The sequence below is a fragment of the Bombus pascuorum genome, chromosome 3 (genome assembly GCF_905332965.1).
Source record: "Bombus pascuorum chromosome 3, iyBomPasc1.1, whole genome shotgun sequence".
NCBI lineage: Eukaryota > Metazoa > Arthropoda > Insecta > Hymenoptera > Apidae > Bombus > Bombus pascuorum.
Genome location: NC_083490.1, coordinates 3,990,672 through 4,012,959, shown reverse-complemented (window position 1 = coordinate 4,012,959; position 22,288 = coordinate 3,990,672). Strand labels below are relative to the sequence as shown.

General features: G+C 41.5%; 1 protein-coding gene across 4 annotated transcripts in view; it reads left to right on the top strand.

The window, feature by feature from the left end:
- Positions 1–22,288, top strand: part of LOC132905550 (protein outspread) — a 221,940-nt gene that overhangs the window by 175,781 nt on the left and 23,871 nt on the right. For all 4 annotated transcript variants that reach the window (XM_060956941.1, XM_060956940.1, XM_060956942.1 and 1 more), the window contains exon 4: positions 19,876–20,064. In XM_060956941.1, the coding sequence (XP_060812924.1) occupies positions 19,876–20,064 (189 nt within the window). The remainder of the gene's footprint in view (positions 1–19,875; positions 20,065–22,288) is intronic.

Below are 22,288 nucleotides of genomic sequence, written 5' to 3'. Positions count from 1 at the left end.
CCCCATGAGGTTATCAGAGGAGCATTCGGAACATCCAATACAATGAGCGCGGTCGTAAACGAGAACGATGGTCTGGCAGAACGATCCAGGCCATTCAATTTCCAACGACTAATCGTTTCAAAGTCCGTTCGGCCGATCGATCCACTGCGGTGGATGCAGGCCATCAACGGCAGCCACCCAGTGGAGGTTCTCTTCTCGCTGGCTCGTTGTTGCCCCGCGTAATGCATGCTCTTTATTCTCCTGGAGCTCGACCCCGAAGATTATCATTAAGACGTTCCACGGGCGGTGGCGGCGGTGTTGCTGCCGCTTCTCTCGCCGCGACTACAGCGAGAAGATACAAGATAGATGATGCGCTGGAGGAGGTCGTGCCTTCGTCCGGAAGAAGAAGAAGGAAGAAGGTGAAACGCCTCGCCCTCCGTTCTCCGCCGGCAAATAGCTAATGACGGGATTAAATGAAACTCACTTAACCCGGGGTGGAACGAGGCGACGCCACGGTGTGCTCCGTCGTTTGAAAAGAGCTGTTCGCAAGCGTTCTGCACGTGACCGAGACCATAATGCTTTTCAATAACTTCCGCGTTAATTACGTGCCTGTAGGGGAGTAGCGTGGTTTCCACACAGTACGATCTGTGATCTTTGATCTTGAAACGATAGGAAGGCTCTCCACGAGGGTAGATTTTAGGTCACCCTGTATACAGTGATTCATAAATTCGTGTCCATCTACGTACAAAGGCAAGTAGAAAATGTCGCGTGAACACGATAGTTGTAAACGATCGAAGAAAATGTCCGTCTCGTGTCTCCACACGCTACCGCACGTCGCGGTCATGCAACTTGTGCAACGAGGAATATGTTGAAAAAGAGAGAGTATTTTTAATTTGTACTTCGAGCATTTTGGTGGAAGTTTGGATATTTGACGAGGATAGAATCGTTTGGAGTACAATAATGTCATTGCTCTTTCGTTATTTTGAATTGAATCAGCGCGTAGGAAGATTTTCAGCAGATTAAATTTGCTACAAAATTATTTCTACTCAAATATCGATAGAATTATGGTTAACGTATCTCCGAAAGCAATTCAAAAGAATAAAACGTTCAATTTATAAAATCTTAGGATAACACCAGTAGCAGAAATTTCGAAATCATTAGCGATATGTGTCTTAATGTGTCAAAGTAATTCGTAGAGCTAACTATAATAGTTTATATTTAAGGGTTACGTGCAGGCTTTCGCGAGTAACTGCATATAGAATAATCATAGAGCGTGCGTTCTAAGGACCTTCGACAGAAGCGGAACAGGAGGACAGGAATTTCCCGTGGAGCCCGGGGCAGAAAGATAATCCACGCGCTAGCACGCGCGCGAGTCTCGCTACGCGACTATAATTGCGAGCAGGTGGCACCATTAATCTTGCGGCCACGGTAACCCATTTTCCTGGCTCTCATGCTAGCCGACCATAGCTGTCGCGGATAATGAAATAACGAAGCGAACGTCCGGCTCAAGGTGGACGCAGAGTCAAACGAACTCTGGCCTATGGGCACCGTGAACCAAATTAATTTTCACGGATTTTAGTGATTTATGCTCGATCCACCATGTCCGAGTACGAAGCTTCTGATTGGAGCTGCATGCTTGTCCACAGTCGTTTGTAGCTTCGATTTGATTTGTCTCTCTTTGGGGGATCAGGATGGGATATAGCAAAGATATATAGCGTCGGATATACAGTGTCTTTGATGGGGTTTGAAGTAATCTTAAGTACGGAAATTTGATAGTTGTAGAATCCTAAAGTTTATAAATTTGATAGCGAGGATGTGGAATATTTTCAGATAACGAAACTCGAGAATTTAATAAATTTCATAAAACAAATAAATATCGAATCTATTTAATTGATAGTCGCGTTTAGGAAACTTGCAAATTAGAATATTTGGATATTACGCGACAAAGAATTCCATAGCTCACTGGTTTGGCAATCTAAAATTACTATATCCACTATAAATCTCGACACCGTATTAACACCTTCCAAGGTGTTAAACGAAGCAAGCGTCAATTCTCGACAGTGATTAATTTTTATCCTGTCCCCTTCAATTTACTTGAGAGAATCTACCTATAAATAAACTCCTATCCTGTCTAGATTTACTTTTGCCATAGGATCCTTTGTGCGACGGAGGAAAGAGGAGCGAGATAACTGTCCCAGATTTTCAATCAGTTATTCATAGCGAAACATACGTACAGGTGTGTGTCGTTACGTGTACGGTGACGCAAGAACGGCGTCGAGTCCCGAAGATGAATGTTTACTTTTCATCTTGGCGTTACAGGCCGTTTTGTGTTCCAGTAAGTAATTGGTTACTTTTAAGGGAAGCGCTCGAGACGAAGCCTTAATATACAGTTGAACACGGTCCATAAATTATCCGACGAGTTCAAAAATCACCAAGGAATACTTCTCTTCCTGGACGTTCGGTTGAATTCCCACGTAACGAGTTATCATAACGTGTTCGCGAAACAGTGTTTCGTCCCGAGGACATTCATCTTGAAATCATTTTCCGCAATTTTAGAGACACGCCGCAGCGCCATAATGTGGCATCAACCTTCCTACGCTATAATAGCAAGGCGGTTAGAAACTTCCCTAAGGTCCTAAGACTTAGCCTGGATAGTAATGTTTCCGAGCTGGCTTTGAATTTAGGATACACATTGCACACGCTTCTCACATAAATTAACATCAATCAAACGAACGAGGGAAGGAATTCCCTCAAGGTCCTGGCAACTTGGATAACGTTATCCTCGAGTTAATTCCAAACTTGAATTACCGTATATTTGGTATATAATGGGACGAGAGCAAGCTAAGATACTAAGTTTCGTTACTTCGCTCGAACGAGACTAAACAATCACGGTCTAATCTAAATCTCGAACTAACTAACCCTTATCGCGGGTACACAGACCATCCCTGCGGATCCCTAGATAATTTCCCTCTGTTTCCACATTAAAACTTGCATCGTTGTATAGTGGCCTGATCGAGTAGTCGATGTATTCTCAAATTTGATTCTCGCGAGAACGAAGCTTCGAACGAGCAAATTTTATCTTCGATATTCGACTCGCTTCTAATTCCAAATTCCACGTACCTTAGACGCCATGAAAATCATACTTTTCCTAATCTTAATTATCTTCGAGTCATGCGCCCCGTTTTTCTCTTCGAATCATCCAATCGAAACATTTCTTACGCGAGTTATTAACTTTTCGATCTTCGGGCTTAGATTTCCTTTCAACCACAGCCTCCTTCTATTCTATATCTCATCGATGATTCCGGAATTTGCACCTGCGTGAGCACCCACGTGCCAATATCACCGATCCGTCTCTTTCGAAACTTCTGGATCCTCGCAGTCTCGTCGTTTTTCCGTCCATCGATCTCCGCAGCCGGATCGATAACTCACGAACGGTATATCCCTTTCGCCTGCGACCTTCGCCATTCCACGATCGAATCGAATCTCTCGAGGGACCTTCGATCTCCGCCACGATCGATCCCTCGCGATCCCGTTACTCGTCGCGGACCGTGTACACCGCGTTTCTTTAACACGCAAACAAGGGAGAAAGAGAGAGAGGGAGAGAGAAGGGATTACGTTGTAGTGGAATGCATCGCGACGCACGCGTGCGTGTTTCGCGCTCGGATGATCTCAAAGGTTAACGATGTTCCACGCTTCGCGGAGGATCTACGCCAGGAAAAGGTAAGGGGAGAGCCGATTGATCGTTCGTGAAATCTAGAAAAAGGCCGAGGATCAAGGACGCCGATCGAGGATCCTCTAGCGCGCGCGCGCGATTCTTCGAAGGAAGAGATCGTTTTCAACGCTTGCGCAATTCACTCGACATTTTCCTTCGCGGAGGAGCGCGCTCGATCCTTCTGTCGATGCTCTCGATCTTATGTAACGTTTTGTCGTTCGTGCGAGGAGAGAACGCAAGAAGATGGAAGGCGACGTGTTGAACGTGGAACGTGGTTGATCGTGAACGTAGAATGCTGGCGGAGTCATCGTCGTGTGACTATTTACTTGGCTAGTTCGCGTAGAAGGTTGAAGAGAGCAATGGAATTTTGTTTATCGGTGTAACAGTCTGTCTTTCCCAGGTTCCTCCTAAAATACAAAGTTCTATCATTTTTATGACTCGCGAATAATCTTTCAATTATTAAATTATTCAATTTTTAAATTATTAAGATCTCCACTCAGATCTGTTCGGAACGTTGTAACGATCTGTTTCTAGATTCAGATTTATTCTTCTAGCACACGCTAACAGAAACGAATAGAAATAGTAAAGTTTGATGTTAATCAATTTTATACGAATTGTTGCTCGTCGCTTCGAAATGTACATACCTACGGTCAGGTATTTCGACATGGTGCTCCTGTGTATGCAGACAGCATCGCTCGAGCGATTCTTAATTCTTTGCTTAGAGGATGGTGGCACTATTATTGCGAGCAATGTTTATTAACCGACGTACACGCGCCGGTCGGCACGCGCATTAATCTTGCCGCGACCACGAGATAAGCAAACGCTCGCGTCACTTCGACCGACTGTCTGCATATTATTTACGTCATCGATAAATCTTCTTAACGTAACGTTAACAGCAATCGCGATAGAATCGTCGGCGACGATTAATCGACTTTCGAGAACCGAACAAGCGTCAGACCATGGATTCTTTGGTAAAAAGTGGTCAGAGGGTTGAGCAACCCTTAGACGTAGAAATTGTTTCGAAGTAGATAAACGTTCCTCGTTAGTTTGATTGAAAGCGAACATTTGGAATTATCTACGAAGATATCCGATGTTTGATGGATACTTTTGTACATTGTAATTGAGTCATCGATTCTTTCCGACCCATTCGTAGTACTATTACGCGCTCGTATTACGGTTTCAATGACGTGTTGTATTTTATTTTATTTTTTATTTTTTTTTTTTTTTTTGGAATTATGTTTTGCCGCGTATGCGGGCGACAAGATAATCGTTTGTTGTTACTATTAATAAATAGGCTATTCATAAAGTATTTTTCACACTTTAAACTGTTCCATATTAAAAATCTGCAAATACTCAAACTATTTAAAAATCCAAATAAAAATTTTTCTAAGCTGAAAGTCCTTCAACCCTTGTAAACTAAAAATCCCGAAATCCTATCGAAGCGTTCGTAGATTCGTAAATTTTACGAACTCTTTCGACCATTTCACATTAAAAATCGTTGAAACCTTCTGACTGAAAGCTAAAAAAAAAAAGCCATATACCCTTGCAGATTAAAAGTAATTAAATCTTTCCAAACTCTATTTCTTCGATCGCAAATTCTCCGCTATATTTTCCTCGCTTGTATAAGCCACCGTAATCGAATCGTACCGCTCGGGTCGATCTAGCACACGGTTAAGATCGAGCGAGCTGCCGCTATCCGCCACGCTTTAATGAAAGCAGCCACCGGCACGGCGCGAGAGCGCTCGTAATTTGTAACCGGGGCGAAGTCAATTAATAAGGACATCAGGTCATTAATTTAATTGTACCCCGTGACGATAGGTATCGAATCGCGAGTTTAGATCGCCGTGCAGATTTATTAATTACGAAATTTCCACGTGTGACGGGCTACGCGTTGCCGCGATCATCGAAAGGTCCGCAGGAGGTCGCGTAGCCTGACTGACGATCACCGTCGATTAAATTATCGGTTGATCTCGGACGAGGACGCCGCTAGTTGGTCGAGACACCGCCATGCGTTTCTGAAAAGTTGCAAAACCGAAGGATTATCTTGGCGGATTACTTGGATAGGGGAAAAGGGGATAACACGCGTTTCGTCTTAACCTTTTCAGTTTAACCTTTCGTAAATTACCTCGCAACGCCGCTTTGGTATTTTTTAATGGGCGAGTACGCGTGGTTTTATCCGGCTGATTGATTGTTTAGATCGTAAATTAGTCGGCAAGAGGATGGCGAAGTGTTTGTATGTACGTCGTCGGTGATTTGTAATTGACGTAATACCGTGTGCTTAATGGAGCGAGTAGGTGTGTCTGTGATAATGCGAGATGATGGAAGTTCGTTTGTTTGACAATGCTTGGTGATTGCTCGCCAATTTATCTTTTCTCACTAAACACACGGATTTTTATTTTACAAAAGAGAATGTTTATGAGCTATAATACCTTGCATATAATAATAAGCCTGTCTTTCGTTAGACTTCAAGTACATATTTATCGAGCAAAGAAGTACGTGCGATCGTAAGAATGATCGAAAGTCAGACTTTATATACCTGTCTCGTAATATTTTTAAATTACTCGTACTTTAATCGAAATATTATAAACAACGACTATATGATCGAGACTCTACACGTTCAATTTATTTCCCAAAGTCTGCAAGACATTCGTACGTACTTTGATTCGTAAATACTTTTAGAGCAGCTATCGCGTGCTAATTGTGAGTTCTCGATGTCACAGCCCAATTTTACTAGAAATCATACATATCTCTGCCTATTCTATAGATTTTGAACAAAATAAGATTTCAAGTATAATTTGAATCTCCCTGTTCCTCTCGACATTCTTCTTCCAAAAATATTATAGTACGTTCTTCGTCATCATTCACGATCCAATAACAGGCTGTTCGTGACTTCTTACACTTGCGTACAGGCTGAAGGCGAATGATCGTATGGAAAATCGATCCCATTTGGTGTCGGCTGGTCTCGTTAGTAAGAGACTGATAGGAATTCCATGGAAGGTGTACGGTGTAAACTCATCTCGCGTGTAAGGCGCGGAACGCACTAGGCTCGGCCTGCGTTGCATTCCGTCACGTTACAGGGGAGGAGTCGCTCGCGCCGCGAGGAAATCCCTGGTATTCTAATCAGTTTCTAGCCCCCTATCTCCGAACGTACGGCCGACCAAGCTGATTCGGAGAAATCGGTCGATTGCCAGTCCAGGGTTGTCGTAATAATCATTAGGAGAATATTAAACTCGTCGACGAGTTGGAATATTGAACGCACATTCGATCGATCGTTTCGTGGACTGCATAATGGACTGTAATACGAGATATAATCTGGGCAAAGAAATTAAAAATCCATAGCGAGATCGATAAGTATTGGCAAAAAAAATCAACACGGAGAGTTATGCTGTTTAATATCAATATTGTTTTTAAAAAATACATTCTTTCAAAATCTGCACTTTAAGGATACAAATATAATCCCCCTGTCCTAACATTAAGGGTTCTTTTCACTTACGTATACTTTTCGATAGAATTCCGGAAATCTGTTTGCAATCATAGTTCAAAGATACAAAATTCGCCAGTTGGTGCAATTTTTCTATCCCTGATAGTTTTTATTCCCAAATTCTTCAAGGGTTGTTTTCACCCCGTAACTGTGTTTGTCGATTTAATTTTGGCTAAACTATGAAGGTCCCAAGCTTCACCAAAATTGACCTGTCATCCTCGTTGAAGAAAATTCACGTTTCTATAAACACAGTTTATAAAATGAAATTTGAGTAGGAATTTATGTCGCTTGTTATGATATTTGGCAAGTACTTCGCTTTGCAATAGTACAGCGCACTGCTGCCTATTTTCACATCTTTAAATTTTCCGCAAATTCAAAAACAACTGCGGTCTTGTTAGTATACTAACGTTCAAATCGATCGGAAATTTATATCGTCAGTTAATTTATTTATATTTATGTATCACATAGCTCGTCATATAATTTATCATACAATTATCAAGCATTAGAGTAACTGTGATGGATCATCAATGAAATGACCTAGAATTTAATGCCAGGATTTAAGTCGAATGGATTAGAGGTCGATGCGACAGCGTACGTCGGAACTAAACCTAATTACAGCTTAATACAATTTGATTGGAGCACGATGCTCCGTCTCTAGCATAATCTGCCGCATACAAGTGTGACTTAGGATTATCCGAGCGTATATATAATTTAGATCGCGAGTATAAGTTGTCGAGACGGCGCGTAATTTAGATCACGGTATCAGATACGTGCGCCGCTGTCTAAGAGGACCTATCCAATCACGATTTAGACGAAATTACACCGTGTAGATGCTTGCATAAGTTTATGTCGAAGCGTTGCTTGATCGGCTATAACTTACGGCTAGCATAACTTAATCCAATTATAATACCGATCATCCATAACACCCGTTTGAATTAAACGAAAGCGCAGGCTGAATCATAGTGGATTGGATCTAACTCGAAGGATCGTAAATTGGCAAATAAATCGAATCTATGCGTAATTTGATCGTACGTACGCTTGAGTTCAAAAGTAGCTAGATGCTTGCGCCTCTTTCATTAAACGTGATTTAATTACAAAATTACAGGCCAAAACACGATCCGCTCTCATTTTTTACTACATTGTATTTCTTTTGATGTTAAAAAATCAATCTCAAGTCGGAACATAATACGAAAACCTTGTTATTCTCACGCATAATTTTTCTTGATAATCTTACGTCGAATATTTTCTTAAACTATACAGAAAATCCTCGTTGATCGCAAAAATTGGAGCAAATATAGAAATTGCAGGATCGCAACAGAGTTGCATCTCTCTACGGACACGTTTTGAACGATCCAATAACCATGTGCGATAGCTTAAACCTGTAAGCAATTGGAGATCGGATATCATCGATTTGGTTGGTCGTTCTAATTCAACCTCGATTATCCGCGAGCAATTGAGCGACTATTTGTCGCGATGAGGCTGGTCGCGTGAGAGGGCGTCGGTGGCCATTCTGTTGGCCATTCGTGCATCGATGGGTTCCGGTTTTATCGATCGTTTTTCGTGGCGAGCCTCCCCGGACACACCGGTGGGACCTGTTTTCACCGATGAAAAGTTACCAGATCGTTCAGACCGGCAACGACGGTACGATACGCCCGACAGACCCCCGTTGCTTTTCCAGATGGAACTGGTCGACCGTGCGAAAACCACACGGCACAGAATATCGCGAACACGCGCCTCTTCCGAAAGAAGAAGTTTCTCTTTGCTTGATCTTGTCGTTCGTTGCTTTCCTGACACGTTCTCTCGATCGCTGCCCCGAATCCTCGTTCGTCTTCCTTCGAAAGCTCGACACAGTGGAACCATTTTTTCTCACGTGTTGGCCACGAAGGATAATTCAGCGGAGATAAATACACAAATAGCGACAAATTAATACTAATTTCGTAGCATTTGCATAGTAATTGATTAGATCCAAGTACGTATATTAAACTTGGTGTCGTTTGGTAGCACTCGCATGCGATTACACAAAGATACTACGAAAATGAAATGGAAAAAGCTTCACTGGAAACTAGCGCGCGCAATGGTACTTTTGTTATACGATACGATTGTAAAAATTGGCACGTATATTGCCCGAAACATCTGTAAATAAGATTCCTATGCTCTCAGAAATGTCATCTTCCGAGCGACGCACGGTATATTTCTTCCCATATTCCATATTCCAAACTACTAGAACGCGCGACGATATACCGTTCGTGTCGAGTCTTAAAATCGATACCTTTCCGCGTGCAACGACGAATTGATAAAAAGCTTTCCCTGTCGCATCTTTAGAGGACCGCGTTACGTTCGTCTCGTAAATTACAGGAGCAAGAATCCTGTTTATCTGTCACAGTATCGACTTTAGAGTCTGTGTAGGAAGAGGACAGGGACGAGCCGGTGGTGAACGACAACGAGACGCGATAAGCGTCGCTAATTTCCGTAAATTCGCCGGCGACTCGGCCAGGGCGTTACGTTTTAATTGCCGCAATTAATTAGACCAGGATCGAGAACCGAGCTTCGACCGTGAAGCGGATATCGCGGCAACCTTGAATCGCTCGCTCTCGACGACCTTCGCTTCGATGAAAGGTTAGCCAGTGCCTCTAGCTGAAGACGAAGTTGAAAGATCTTCTTTCGAGTTATTCTCGAAAGAATTAACGAGAATCACGAACGACTCGCTTCTGCGTTCGAGATTTTTTCATTGAATTTTATTTTCACGTAAGGAGAGATTGAAGATACTCCGGTGAAAAGAGACTGAGCGAAGAAGCCAGATGAAGAGAGAAAAAAGAGAGTGGAAGGTTGAATGGTACGGAGGAAGATGAAGAGACCGCCACGGGGCGCGACGACTCGTGTTTTACATAAGTAGCGCGGATCTTATCTCCGTTCTGGTACACTCTGGACACTGCAACCGGGTCACGATGTAGCCAGGTACCAGATCTTGCGCATCCTCGAACGCCTGGACCAACCAGATATCTTTTTATTTTTGACATTCCAGCTGGTCGCATCATTCGGTTGCTCGTTCCCTTTTTTACACGCCTTGCTCGTCGCCACCTTGTTCGCTACACGTTTTTCCCGCTTGTTTCATTACCCTCTCCTCTTTCTTTTATGTATCTTCCTTTTTTTTTTTTTTATTTTACGACATATTCTGAGATTCTTTCTTTTACGGCGATTCCTCGTGCTACTTATTCTCCCGTTTGCACCTTTTCCTCGTTGTATTCCTTCCCTCTGTGTTTCTTTTGCTTTTTAGGACAGTTTCTTCTTTCTTACTCCTCGTTTTCTGAAATTACCGATTTCCAATTTGGTCCATTCGCGCTATTTTACATCTCTGCTCCCCTATTCCAAACTTTTCATTGCTTCCTCGTTCACTCGTTTCTATCCACTCCAAGTCGACGAAACCCGCAAAATCGTGCTTAAATTTTAATAACTCTCCCAATTGACACTATGTTCTATGCATTCAAATTCCTTTAAACTTCCTCCAACTAAGTTTCATTTCCCGTATCATACGTTCAACCCTCCACCCTCGTCGCACCCATCCCTCCTCCAAACTTCTAAGGGTTCCTTATCCACTCGTTTCCAGCAACGTATTTTAAACCCGATCAAATTGCAAATATTCGCACCATTAAACTGTCAATTGCTGCGAAATTTCTCTCGTTAGGAACCCGAACCTCTGGCCTGGCGTGCTAATGGACATTCCGAAGCGGTCGTTCGAGATAAATCAAGAAGCGTGTCCTGAAAGAAAGCCACGCCGGTGCCGCGCTAATAAATACGTCGTATGAACAAAAACGCGGAGCAGGGCGGTCTCGTATACATAACGGCCGGACACGGACCATGATGTATCGCTCTTGGTGGACACACCGTCTCCGTGATCGTGTGTGCACAGGTATAATCCCGTTCGCTACTATGTGGAGCACATGGGAACCAAGAGAGGCGGCTTAATAGAGGCTCGTGCCGCTCTCCACTCAATATATCTTGGATTTTATGCCGACCCTAGCCTCTCCTCTCCTCTATCCATTCCTTTTCTGGCAATAATTGCTCGATCTTCCCTGGCTGGATTCGACGTCGATCCTCGAGGCTGCCGGAAGCTGATTGCCGCCAACCGGAAGTCGTCTCGAGACTCAGAGACGATCCGTTCGAGAGCGGTCTGTTTAATTTAAAGCGGGCATAAATCGTTGTTTTAATTAACCTCCTGTCCTTGCATGGCTCTTTCTCTTTTTCTTTTTCGTTTTAACTGAACAAGATCGCTAGGTTGTGCTGGACGTTTCGCCGTTTTCGAGCAACGCGTCGAAGGCCTCCGAAAGCCAGTTTGCAGCGAATACCGATGCGGAACGGTCGACGCAGATCGAATCCACCGTAGCGTCGCCAAAACGCGATATGCCTTACGAAGCAGAAAGCTTCACAGGGATCTTTTAACTTGGTAGGATTTTTGCTTACTTGGATTCTTCTTGGCGATTTTCTTCTTCATTTTCGTCTTATTTTCAGTCCTAGAATCTTTCTGATTTTAGATGAGTAGGTATATAACGAGCAAGTAACGTACGGGTTTCAGAAAAATGTTCACGACCCTGTAATTACCCGTAATGCAAACTATTCAGAGTAGGTGTTCCAACCGCGTTCCACCTGCTAAGTTAGCTTAGAAGAAAGTAAAACGCGATGTATTTCCTTTGGTCGATGTTCCACCGAAAAGTTAAGCCACGCTACGCTATGGAATGCCGAGTTTGTAAATGTTTGCTTGGATAAATATACCTATGCGGAACCGTTCCCAGCTAAAGTTCCCGGTTAAAAGCTAAAACCTGTGCAGCACAGTTTAGCTTAGCTTTCCGATGGATCCCTGGCTTTATTCGAAGTCTCTATACAACTTTCGAAGTTTACGCAACGTGGAAGTACGTGGCTGCGCACCATTTTATCGTAGGTTTGCCTGAACGCCTCCCACGCACTCGCTTGCAAATATTCGCGGCCGGTGCGACGCTGTATAAACAAATAACAAATTGTAGCCGCCGTGCAACAAAGCGGACCGAACCGGGAGCGTTGGACGTTTCATGGATCGCCGTGTACGAACGTCAAGTGTACTTAATTGTACGGTCTCCATTCAGCCGTGGCAAGAACGCGGATAATAGAAAGTAAGACGGCGGCCGTAGCGTGCTCGACACTCCGGGACCCGACTGGAATTTCGTCGGTCATTTCTAAATCGCGGATTTTATTGGCCACGTTCGGTCGTACGTTTTCGTGGTCGAGGGCCTGGCCGATCTAGCGACGGAGTCTAAACGGCACGCTTGTTTCGATCAAACAACGTCGCTCGTGTTATTTCACCGCGAGATTTACTATCGGTGTTCAAAGGCAGTTGGTTAACCGGATTAGCGAGTTCCAGCTGCAGATTCCTTTTCCATGCCGATGAAAACAAATTTCGATGTTTTTGCCACGAGCACCCGAGTGAAATTCATCTCGTCAGACGCCAGCCTTGCCACGTGTTTTTCCAGGAAAGGTGGTGAAAGAGAATCGATCTATTACGAGGAATATGCGAAGTATGCGTGCGAGCTCGCGAAGGCATTCGATCTCTCGTACAGAGCTCACAATTTGAACGCCACTTGAAACTTCTCGACTAATTACGTTCTCCAGTCAAGCTTCGTTCGTTAAACGCATCCTCGATGTGTATAAAAAGTGGACAGTCGCAACAATTCAAAATTACAGGTTTCTCGACGAGAAACGCGTATGTAACTCGAAACGTACAGGTTCGGGCCATCCGCGATTTTTCATCCAACTCGTGCAAACAACGACATTACTCTCCGAACTGCTTCCCGCGACTGGTTCACTCGCGCGTTCACCTTTTCCGTATCCATACATTTCTCAAACCGCGCCAACTCGCGTGCACGCGAAAAATTTACATTTTACAAATGTGTCCGCGTCGTCGTGCTCGCTGTTTCGAAACACGATCGCCTTTACTGAATTTTAACCGCGAAATTCCACATTTTTTTCTCCTTCCTTCCTTCTTCTGTTTCGGTGTTCAGATCTTGCAAATAGCAGCGCGTTGGTCCCTTAACGATCAAAACCCTCAACTTTTGTCCGATATATCGCATTTTGTCATTGTCGAAGTCGATACTGATATTAAATCAACGATCATATTATAGATCAATTAAATTATTAAATTATTCGTCTTGTTGCACAATATTATAAGTTTTCATTAAAAAAGAAAAGGATATTGTGAATAAATAGAAACTAGATGCGGCCAATTTTTGCGCTTGATATTACAGTAAATTGACAGAAGAATTAATTTGTCTGATAAAAGTCATGACCGCATAGACTGATAAATATAATCGTTAAATTCGAGGAGCAAAGGAAAGCGGGAAAAGCGTCGAGTTTCTCGATGTAAGACGTAGAAATATGCTGCTTCTCGATCGAGATGAAAGCATTCTACGAAAAGAAATCGGATATTAATCCGGAGAAAAAGTTTAACTTCTAACATTTTTAACAGGAATTTTGCAACATCGCGGACTAAAGCGTTAACCCGCGCGACGACGAATCTTATTCCTCGCGCGTCGCTTGATTAAGCGGTATAGGAGGTCGCTGACGAACCTTTACCGTTACCAGCCTCTTTTATCGCGAGAGCAGGCTAATGAACCGCTTCGAACGCGCAAAAATCTACATTTAACAAATTTCCCCCCCTGTTTGAGATGCGACGCGACTTCTGCTCGCCGAATAAACGACCGGCTGGGATAATTTAAGGCGTAACCCTCGCGATGTTTCTTCGGCCTTAACGGACAGTCGCTAGTCGTCCTCCGATCTTTTTGATCGCTGTGTTTCTTCGTTTTATGCGACTCGCATTTTATTTTTATTTTTATTTTTTAAGGTTAGTTCGCTTGGAGTGGGGAATGAGTTGTAAACGTTAACGAGGAATTTTATGTACCATGTTTGCTCGGCGGAGAAATCGTTGGGATTGTTACGGTAGTAGGTGATGATACTCTTTAACCCTTTCCCAGTATAAAGTATACGTTCTGTCGTTTTCATACAATTAGTCGACAACTTTGCATTATTATACGTAGATTGCGAATTTTTCCGCAGTATCGTATTTTTGTTGAGACCTAAACTAAAGAAATGAAACATACGTACAGATTTACTCGTTAAATCTTCTAACAAATAGTTCACTTTGAATATGTTTCTATTTCTGCATACTGTGTGCATTCTGTTCCTTCTGCGCCTTTGAATTCCCCATAAACGTATAACAATATGCAATATAATTGCAAGGAGCATCGTTACTCTGGGCTTCCAGGCGCAAGCCACGTTCAGGAAGAATTGTACGCGGACATTTTGCCAGCATAATTGACGAATGAAATCGTGAGTCCTTAAAAACAGTACTTCCTAGTATTATCGAGTATCTGTGACGCGCCATTGGATTATCGGATAATTATTAAAGAAACGGACAAAAATTGTAGTTCAAAGGATTAAAAGAGACTTCGTCGTTGTGAATTCACGACTTCGCTTACGCAAAATTTCTCCTTCTTTCTCTTCCTTTTCTTTTTCTTTTTTTTTTTCATTCACCACAGTTTACTCGATAACAAGCACGGATACTCCATGCCAATCAAACGTACGATCTGAATTCAACGGAACGGCATAACTACCTCTCCATCGAACTTCGATTCCCCTCGATCCCGGATCCTTCACGAAGAACCCTTTTCAACTTTCCTTCGTTTCATCTTGGCGGCCAGTTTTCAACGTCGAACGCCGGCTATCCACGTTACCGGCCACGTCAATCGCGTTCGAAAGGATAATCGCCGTTTCGAGATGATACTTTGTCGCAGTCACGAACGGTTCGGTTTTAAAAGCCGAGCGATTTCCACGGTCACCCTGGTCCTTTTTCTTCTCCGGCTTCCTTCTCCGCGGACGATTACACGATCCTGCTACGCGAATCGCGGTCGTCGCTGGATTTCACGACGTCGTTTTCACGGATCTTTCGTCTAAGCTGGCAACTTTCTATGGCCAGTAAGGAAGCTCCGTTTTTTTCTCATCTTTCTCGATCGCAACCGGTAGTCGACAACAGGTAATCGATTGGAAATATCGACGATGCTCTGTTTTCTCGATTAGTTCTACGCTAAAATATCGCTATTTTATCTCGAGCGGCGTTGCTCATGAATATTTATGGATAACGTTGCCTGAACAGAAAAGTAGAATCTATCGAGGCCAAAGAAATGCGCGATTTTCGTCTATTCTTTTGAGAAATGATATCTACGTATAGTTATTTGTTAGGGTCTTTGCGCCTACTATTAAGTTGTCCGAAAAATGTTTTTCTTTCACAGACACGTCTTTTACAACAACGCATCTTTATACAAACATGAAACCTAATCCGTCGAACGTTGTGATCTTTATTTTGATAGAACAAACTGGATCATACGTAATTCGATAAAATAATATAAAGTGGAAAATGTCACACGTCCGTTATTTCCTTACAAAACGAAAGAAACTTTTCGGACGACCTAATATTTATAAAAGATCTGTCGCTTATCGAAATAAGCTGTATCTTATTTGGAATATTATATTTGTCTATCAATGTATGAAATAACGATTATTTCTCAGCAAAGTGTGTCACTTGTTTGCTATAAAAGTAATATTTAATTAGCCTCGGTCGTGTCGAGTATATTAAACTTCAGTGCTAATATTCAGTGTGATTTTATTTCGATGGAAATAGATTGCAAAGTAAAGAGAAGCTAAACGTATACACGTGTCGATAATTTTCAAGAGATTAGGTTGCGTTAAGTACATATGATCTGTATAATAGTTGGGAACAGACGTGGATATCTATACAAAATGAAATATTATCGAAACTCGACTTTATTTCGATAAAAATAGCTTTGCTATACGGTGTTACAGTGTACGAGGACCATTGAATATTGAAATTAACCATTCATGGAAGAATGTTATACAGTCAATGTTTCTTAAATTCTTTGAAACTAATTTCGAAGCAAAGAGAAGCTAAACGTATACACGCGTTGATAATTTTCAACAGATTAAGTTGCGTTAAGTACATATGATCTGTATAATAGTTGGGAACAGATGTGGATATCTATACAAAATGAAATATTATTGAAACCCTATTTTATTTCGATAGAAATAGCTTTGCTATACGGTGTTACAGTGTACGAGGACCATCGAATATTGAAATTAACCATTCATGGAAGAATGTTATACAGTCAATGTTTCTTAAATTCTTTGAAACTAATTTCGAAGCAAAGAGAAGCTAAACGTATACACGCGTCGATAATTTTCAACAGATTAAGTTGCGTTAAGTACATATGATCTGTATAATAGTTGGGAACAGATGTGGATATCTATACAAAATGAAATATTATCGAAACCCGACTTTATTTCGATAAAAATAGCTTTGCTATACGGTGTTACAGTGTACGAGGACCATCGAATATTGAAATTAATCATTCATGGAAGAATGTTATACAGTCAAAAATATTTATTCGCGATAATGTTTTTTAAATTCTTTGAAACTAATTTCGAAGTAAAGAGAAGCTAAACGTATACACGCGTCGATAATTTTCAAGAGATTAGGTTGCGTTAAGTACATATGATCTGTATAACAGTTGGGAACAGATGTGGATATCTATACAAAATGAAATATTATCGAAACTCGACTTTATTTCGGTATCTTCAAAGCGATCATACGGAGATTGGTAAGTATAGAGAAGGATTATGTAGAATTTTATCTCGATACATTATTGCTGTTCGGATTCTCGATACTCTCAGGCGTATAATTATTCCACGGACTTATCAGGAACAGCATCCTCCTCGATGCTAACATTCAAAGAACATCCAATCGTTCGATAACCTAAATAACGCGATTAATGAGAGCAGTCACACATCCCTGGTTACCAATCACTCGTATCAGCTCGGCAAGATATCCATTGGAAAAGTTTGCGCAACCTGTAATAATTCATCCACATGTTACTCGAGTCAAAAAATCGAAATATCCGTAGCAATTCGAAACTTTTCCTCTTACATTCTTAGCAAATAGCAACTTTGGGGAGTCCAAATGTAAAACATAAAAAAGTCTACTTGAAAAGATTCTTGTTATTTTTTTGCATGGACAAATCAAACTAGCTGGCGCACAGTGAGATAATATACATATGGAATTGTTGAATAGCATAGGTTTTGTATACAAATCACGTTCAGTTCAGTTAATTGGTTATTTTTATGTAGAATTAGCAAGACAATTTTTTTAATAAACAATACATGAATACAGTTGGTCACGATGGTATTCGGTTGTATTATTCAATTTTATTAAATTATTTACGTATCGGTCATATCTAAAAAATCGCACAATTATTGTTCCATTCTGCAGTGATATAAAAATCGATCGTTCGTAAATGAGATAAACCTATAGTAATGTAGTATCGTGAGCAGACTAAGAGATATTGGGTGAACCATAAACAATGTTGCGAGAAAGCCTAAATGCCGACAGGCCAAAAGGGTCTGGAATCTACAATGGACCGAACGGTCCATCAATGCGTGATCGGTCCTTCAGTCAAACGGTTACGCGGAAAAAAGGCCTAGTGACCATCGTCGCGGAACAGGTACGTGGTGAGGCTATGAGAAAAGACAAAGGGGACAAAGACGAATTAACAGTCAGTCGTGAGTTGAGAAGTCAGAGTGTTGTCAGCGTTGTCGAGGAGGATGATCCCCGAGAAAGGGAGCGTTGGAACCGTGATGACGAGAATTGTAAATTAACTATTTAATTGTCTTAGTTATAGCACATTAGTGTATTTAGTTCACGTTAAATAACCAATCCATTCTAAATAAATAAATAAATCCTACAGTCAACTATTAGTTTATTTAAGCCAAGATTTGTCTTTATACATTGAATGTAATTCACTTAAACTATGAATTAGCATAAGGTGTGTTAGGCAAAGGTACCGATACGCGACGATACGACGTAGCCATGCTATATTATGTGTCGTAATTCTTACAGTTTTTTGTGTTTTTGGATTTAGGCCGCTGGGGAGCGGAGCTTTTGTGTATTCTTGTTTATGTTGTATTTTTTGTCCTGAAACTTGGCTGCAAAATAGGACGCTGTAAACTATTAGTATATTTCAAAAAATGATCATGAAACCCTTAAGCGATAACCAACTTATAACCAACTACTATATCTTCAGGGTTCGCTTGCACCAAAAGTAAAGACAAAATATTTCGTTTCTTGATAAAGTTTATTCGATTTATCGCTATTCCGATCGATTTAATCCTTGCTGGAAACGAAACAAAATTGTCAAAATCGTCTATCGATCAACTTTTCGACATGAATATCCTGCTATAGACAAGTTGCCTAGCACCGAGGTGTCTCCAGGTGGAAATGACCTCGCAATTGTCAGTTTTGTTTTACGAGGCGAGAATTGGCAGTAATCGCGACGTTATTCCACGGGAAGTGACGCTTTTACGACTGGCGGAATAGTGAAGCCGATGGGAAATCTACGTTTCCGGTCCGTGGCGGCCGAAATCGGCGACAAAGTGGCAATGGCTGGATTTTACTCGTTCCACCTTGCCACGCTGTCACGCGGTTTTTACTGTCGCCTGTATACGGCGCACTAAATTATCCTGTTTGCAATAAAACGCGTTGCGGGACGCGCGTACGCCACGGTGAACAAATAAACGCGAAATTACGGTGAAACCTGGTTCTCTGCTCTGAACGTCCGTCTTTCTCGGTCGTTTAGCTTTGGCTCGGTACACTGGCTCGCGATACCAGTCGAAAACGAACGGTAAAAAGCTTGGATGTTTAGCTTGGATGTTTCCTGGTAGTTGCTCGATCGATTAAGAAGGGAACACCGTTGTTTAATTCGCTGTTTTGTCGAAGGCAAACCGGTTACGCTTGAGCATCTGACTTATTGTAATATTTAGCTACTTTGTTAATTTATCTTCACCGCTTAAAGATCGAATCTTTAAAAAATTCTGTTAGAAAATCTGAGACTTTACAAATTATTGATTCAGTAAGACTTTAATGCGTCCAAGTGTGAGTTACTATTAGATTATGTGTTCAAGAAAGGCCAAAAGTTTCTAAATATCCGATAGAGTTAAGTAAAATCTTCTCACGTTAGAATTATTAAGACGCTAGACAGATTAAAATTAGACATGCTTTATTTCGTTGAGGAATTAATATCTTTCAAGGAGCATGCGCGACTCGCTCGTTTAATTTCCAATTATCGCTCACTGGTTTAAGTTAATTAAACTAAAGCAGATGCTCTTAAGCGTTATCGAGCGTACTTCCACCTGACCTTTAAAGAGCGTTCTTAATCGAAACAAAGTGGAGCAGCTGATTCGAGACTGTGGAAAACGTTCAATGAAACCCTTAATTGAACCATCCAAGCCACTGACAGTTCCTCGAAATATCGCCGCATTTACATACGATCAATGGCCGATCGACGTTTTAATTGCTTCCTATCGATGGAGAACGAACGTTGCTCCAGATAGTGATTAAATTGCATCTCAATTGACCCGGTTGGTATTTCTGTGTTTCTAGGTCTTCGTCGCGCGTTCTTGAGAAATAGAACGTTTCGTGGTCGCGTTGTTCGTTATTAAACGATCACATTATTCGATTAAATCAGCGGCTGGTCGTCGAATCGAAATTGCCAGCTGCTAGACGAATATAAAAGAGATTTATAGATGATTAACGAGTTACGTGACGTTTCTGTTGCAGCCAGAAACGGTTCCTCAAGCGAGGATCGACATGACCCGCGTGTTGGAGGTCGCTGCAGCCGAAGACATCACTGGACATCCTTACAGCCTCGCGATCACCGCGCCGGAAGGAGTTACCTTCGTAAAAGGCACGTGCCGCGAGGAAACCAGATGGTGGGCCGATGTGCTGCAAGTCTACTCGAGGAACAAGGTTTGCTTCAAAAATATATTACACGTAATAAGAGCATTGGCTGATTTATACTCGTCCTTTTACACAATGTGATTCGAATACAACACTTTTAGCCCAGGTGTATCGAGTTGCTTCTAATTCCATAATCGTCACTGAAATTGGTAAATTTGAAAGTAAGAAATACAAAGTTATCTGCATAATGGAAACGGAATATCGTATTCTCTATGTTAGAACTACCTGTTAAGGTTATTTGATGTATGTGGAATCAAAGAAACGCGTGGGTAAATTGTACGGTATTGTAAGTATATATATATATTGTGAATATATAAGTACAAGTACAGATCCACACGCTAGCAATGTTACTCTGAGACTAAAAGAACCCCCGAAGCCAACGTCGCGCATGAACCGCTTATGGTCTGTCATCGACGCATTCTTTCGTCTATGCGCTATCGATGGCATCAGCGCTTGAGAAAACCGTAGACCAGATGTAGAGTTTTCTTAGAAGTGGCGATCAAATAGCCAAATAGCCAAAATGACCGATTAATAATTTCTCTCTCCGAGCTTCACGATTTCATCGAATATATTGGATGCACAACTCAGTGATTGCGGATTTTGTCATTAGTTGGTAATGTTTCCAATTGCCAACCCAATAATTCTATTATTTAATTACGATTACATTCGCGGAACGGACGTTTGTTCGACAAAATTGAAATGTATTTAGACGAAATTAAAACTACTGGGCTGTTACAAATGATAGACGATGCAGTAGGATGAACATGGATTGTTTCTGATGAAAACCCTGCAATTTATATATATCAAAGAACGTTCAGTGTTTTAAGTAACGAAAACAGAAGGATCTTTCTGAAGCGACTAAAATTCCATCGGAAATTTCGGTGGAGCTACATTTAATTGCCATCGAATGGGAAATAAGCCGGGGTGGGTTCGAGAAGCGGCGAATCGCGAATTACACGATTCACGAGTCGCGTGGTCCAACGCGAAAAAGGAGCGACGCTGACGCGACGGGGCCGCTGTCATTCGTTGATTGCGGTGCTCGCATAATCATTACTACATCCTTCTGCGTCATGCTTGTTTCGCGTGCAGTAATACCAGTCGCGTCGACTTGTCTCACCGGCGGAAATAGCTTTAATAATCGCACGCACGAAACTACGTTCGCGTTCTCGCGGCAAACGAATCGCGACAAACGTGTCCGCCCGCGGATTTTCCACGCCTACGCGAATTCCTCTATCCTGTCTTTCCTAATCGAAACCAGAGAGGTCCTTCGTGGTTATTAAAATCCTTTACTTTTCATATAACGATGTTTTCTCCGTAGTGAGTAATTATCGTGTTTTCAAACTTTCTGACCGATGTAGGTAACGCTATTATATTATATAAGTGCAGCAAACTAAGCCCATCTTTGTTCCGTGCCATATTCGATTCGAAGTACATAATCGCTATTTCAGTTGTGTAATATAATTTTAACTAAGAACGCAAAAAATACACACGAAAAGTACATGTAATTTTCAAGTCACGTGGCGTTCTAAAGGGCTAAGGTAGCTAATTATGGCTTTGTTAACGATAGAATGAAACGTTTTGATTGGGCTATTTAACGACTGGGTAGGTTCAAAAGCGGGGTGAAAGTTCTCTTATTAGCGATTTAATGGTTGACTCTAATAGGAGCGTATTATTCTTATTAAAGGATTGTCTTTACTTTAATTTCTTTTAATTTCAAATAATCGAATGTTTTAGTACCGATTTAATAGACAACCTTCTTCCACTACGTATCTTTCTAATTGCAGACCTCTCGGAAGCGGTACCTGTTCAGTGGTACTCTAACTCCCAGTTTATCCCTATTACGATAAATTCTTAGTAATGAAATTATCTCGATAGAGTTTCCAACACTCCAATTACGTTTGCAATTTATTACTATACGTATATATAGCCGCCAATCAATCGTTTAATCGGACGATAAATCCACGACAGTCCTTATTCTTATCTTCTCACTGTACTCAACTTCGTCTCTATTATAATAAATTTCCATTAACGAATTTATCTCGATAGAATTTCCAATATTCCAATTACTATAGGTATCTAGTTAATCGACCTATCAACTTGCCGATTAATCCTCAACCCTTATTCTTATCTTCTCGATATTCTCAAATTTATCTTTATTATAATAAATCCTTATCAATGAAATTCTTGTCTTATTCACGCCTTGCTGTTATACCCAACTATCTTATTTCCAATA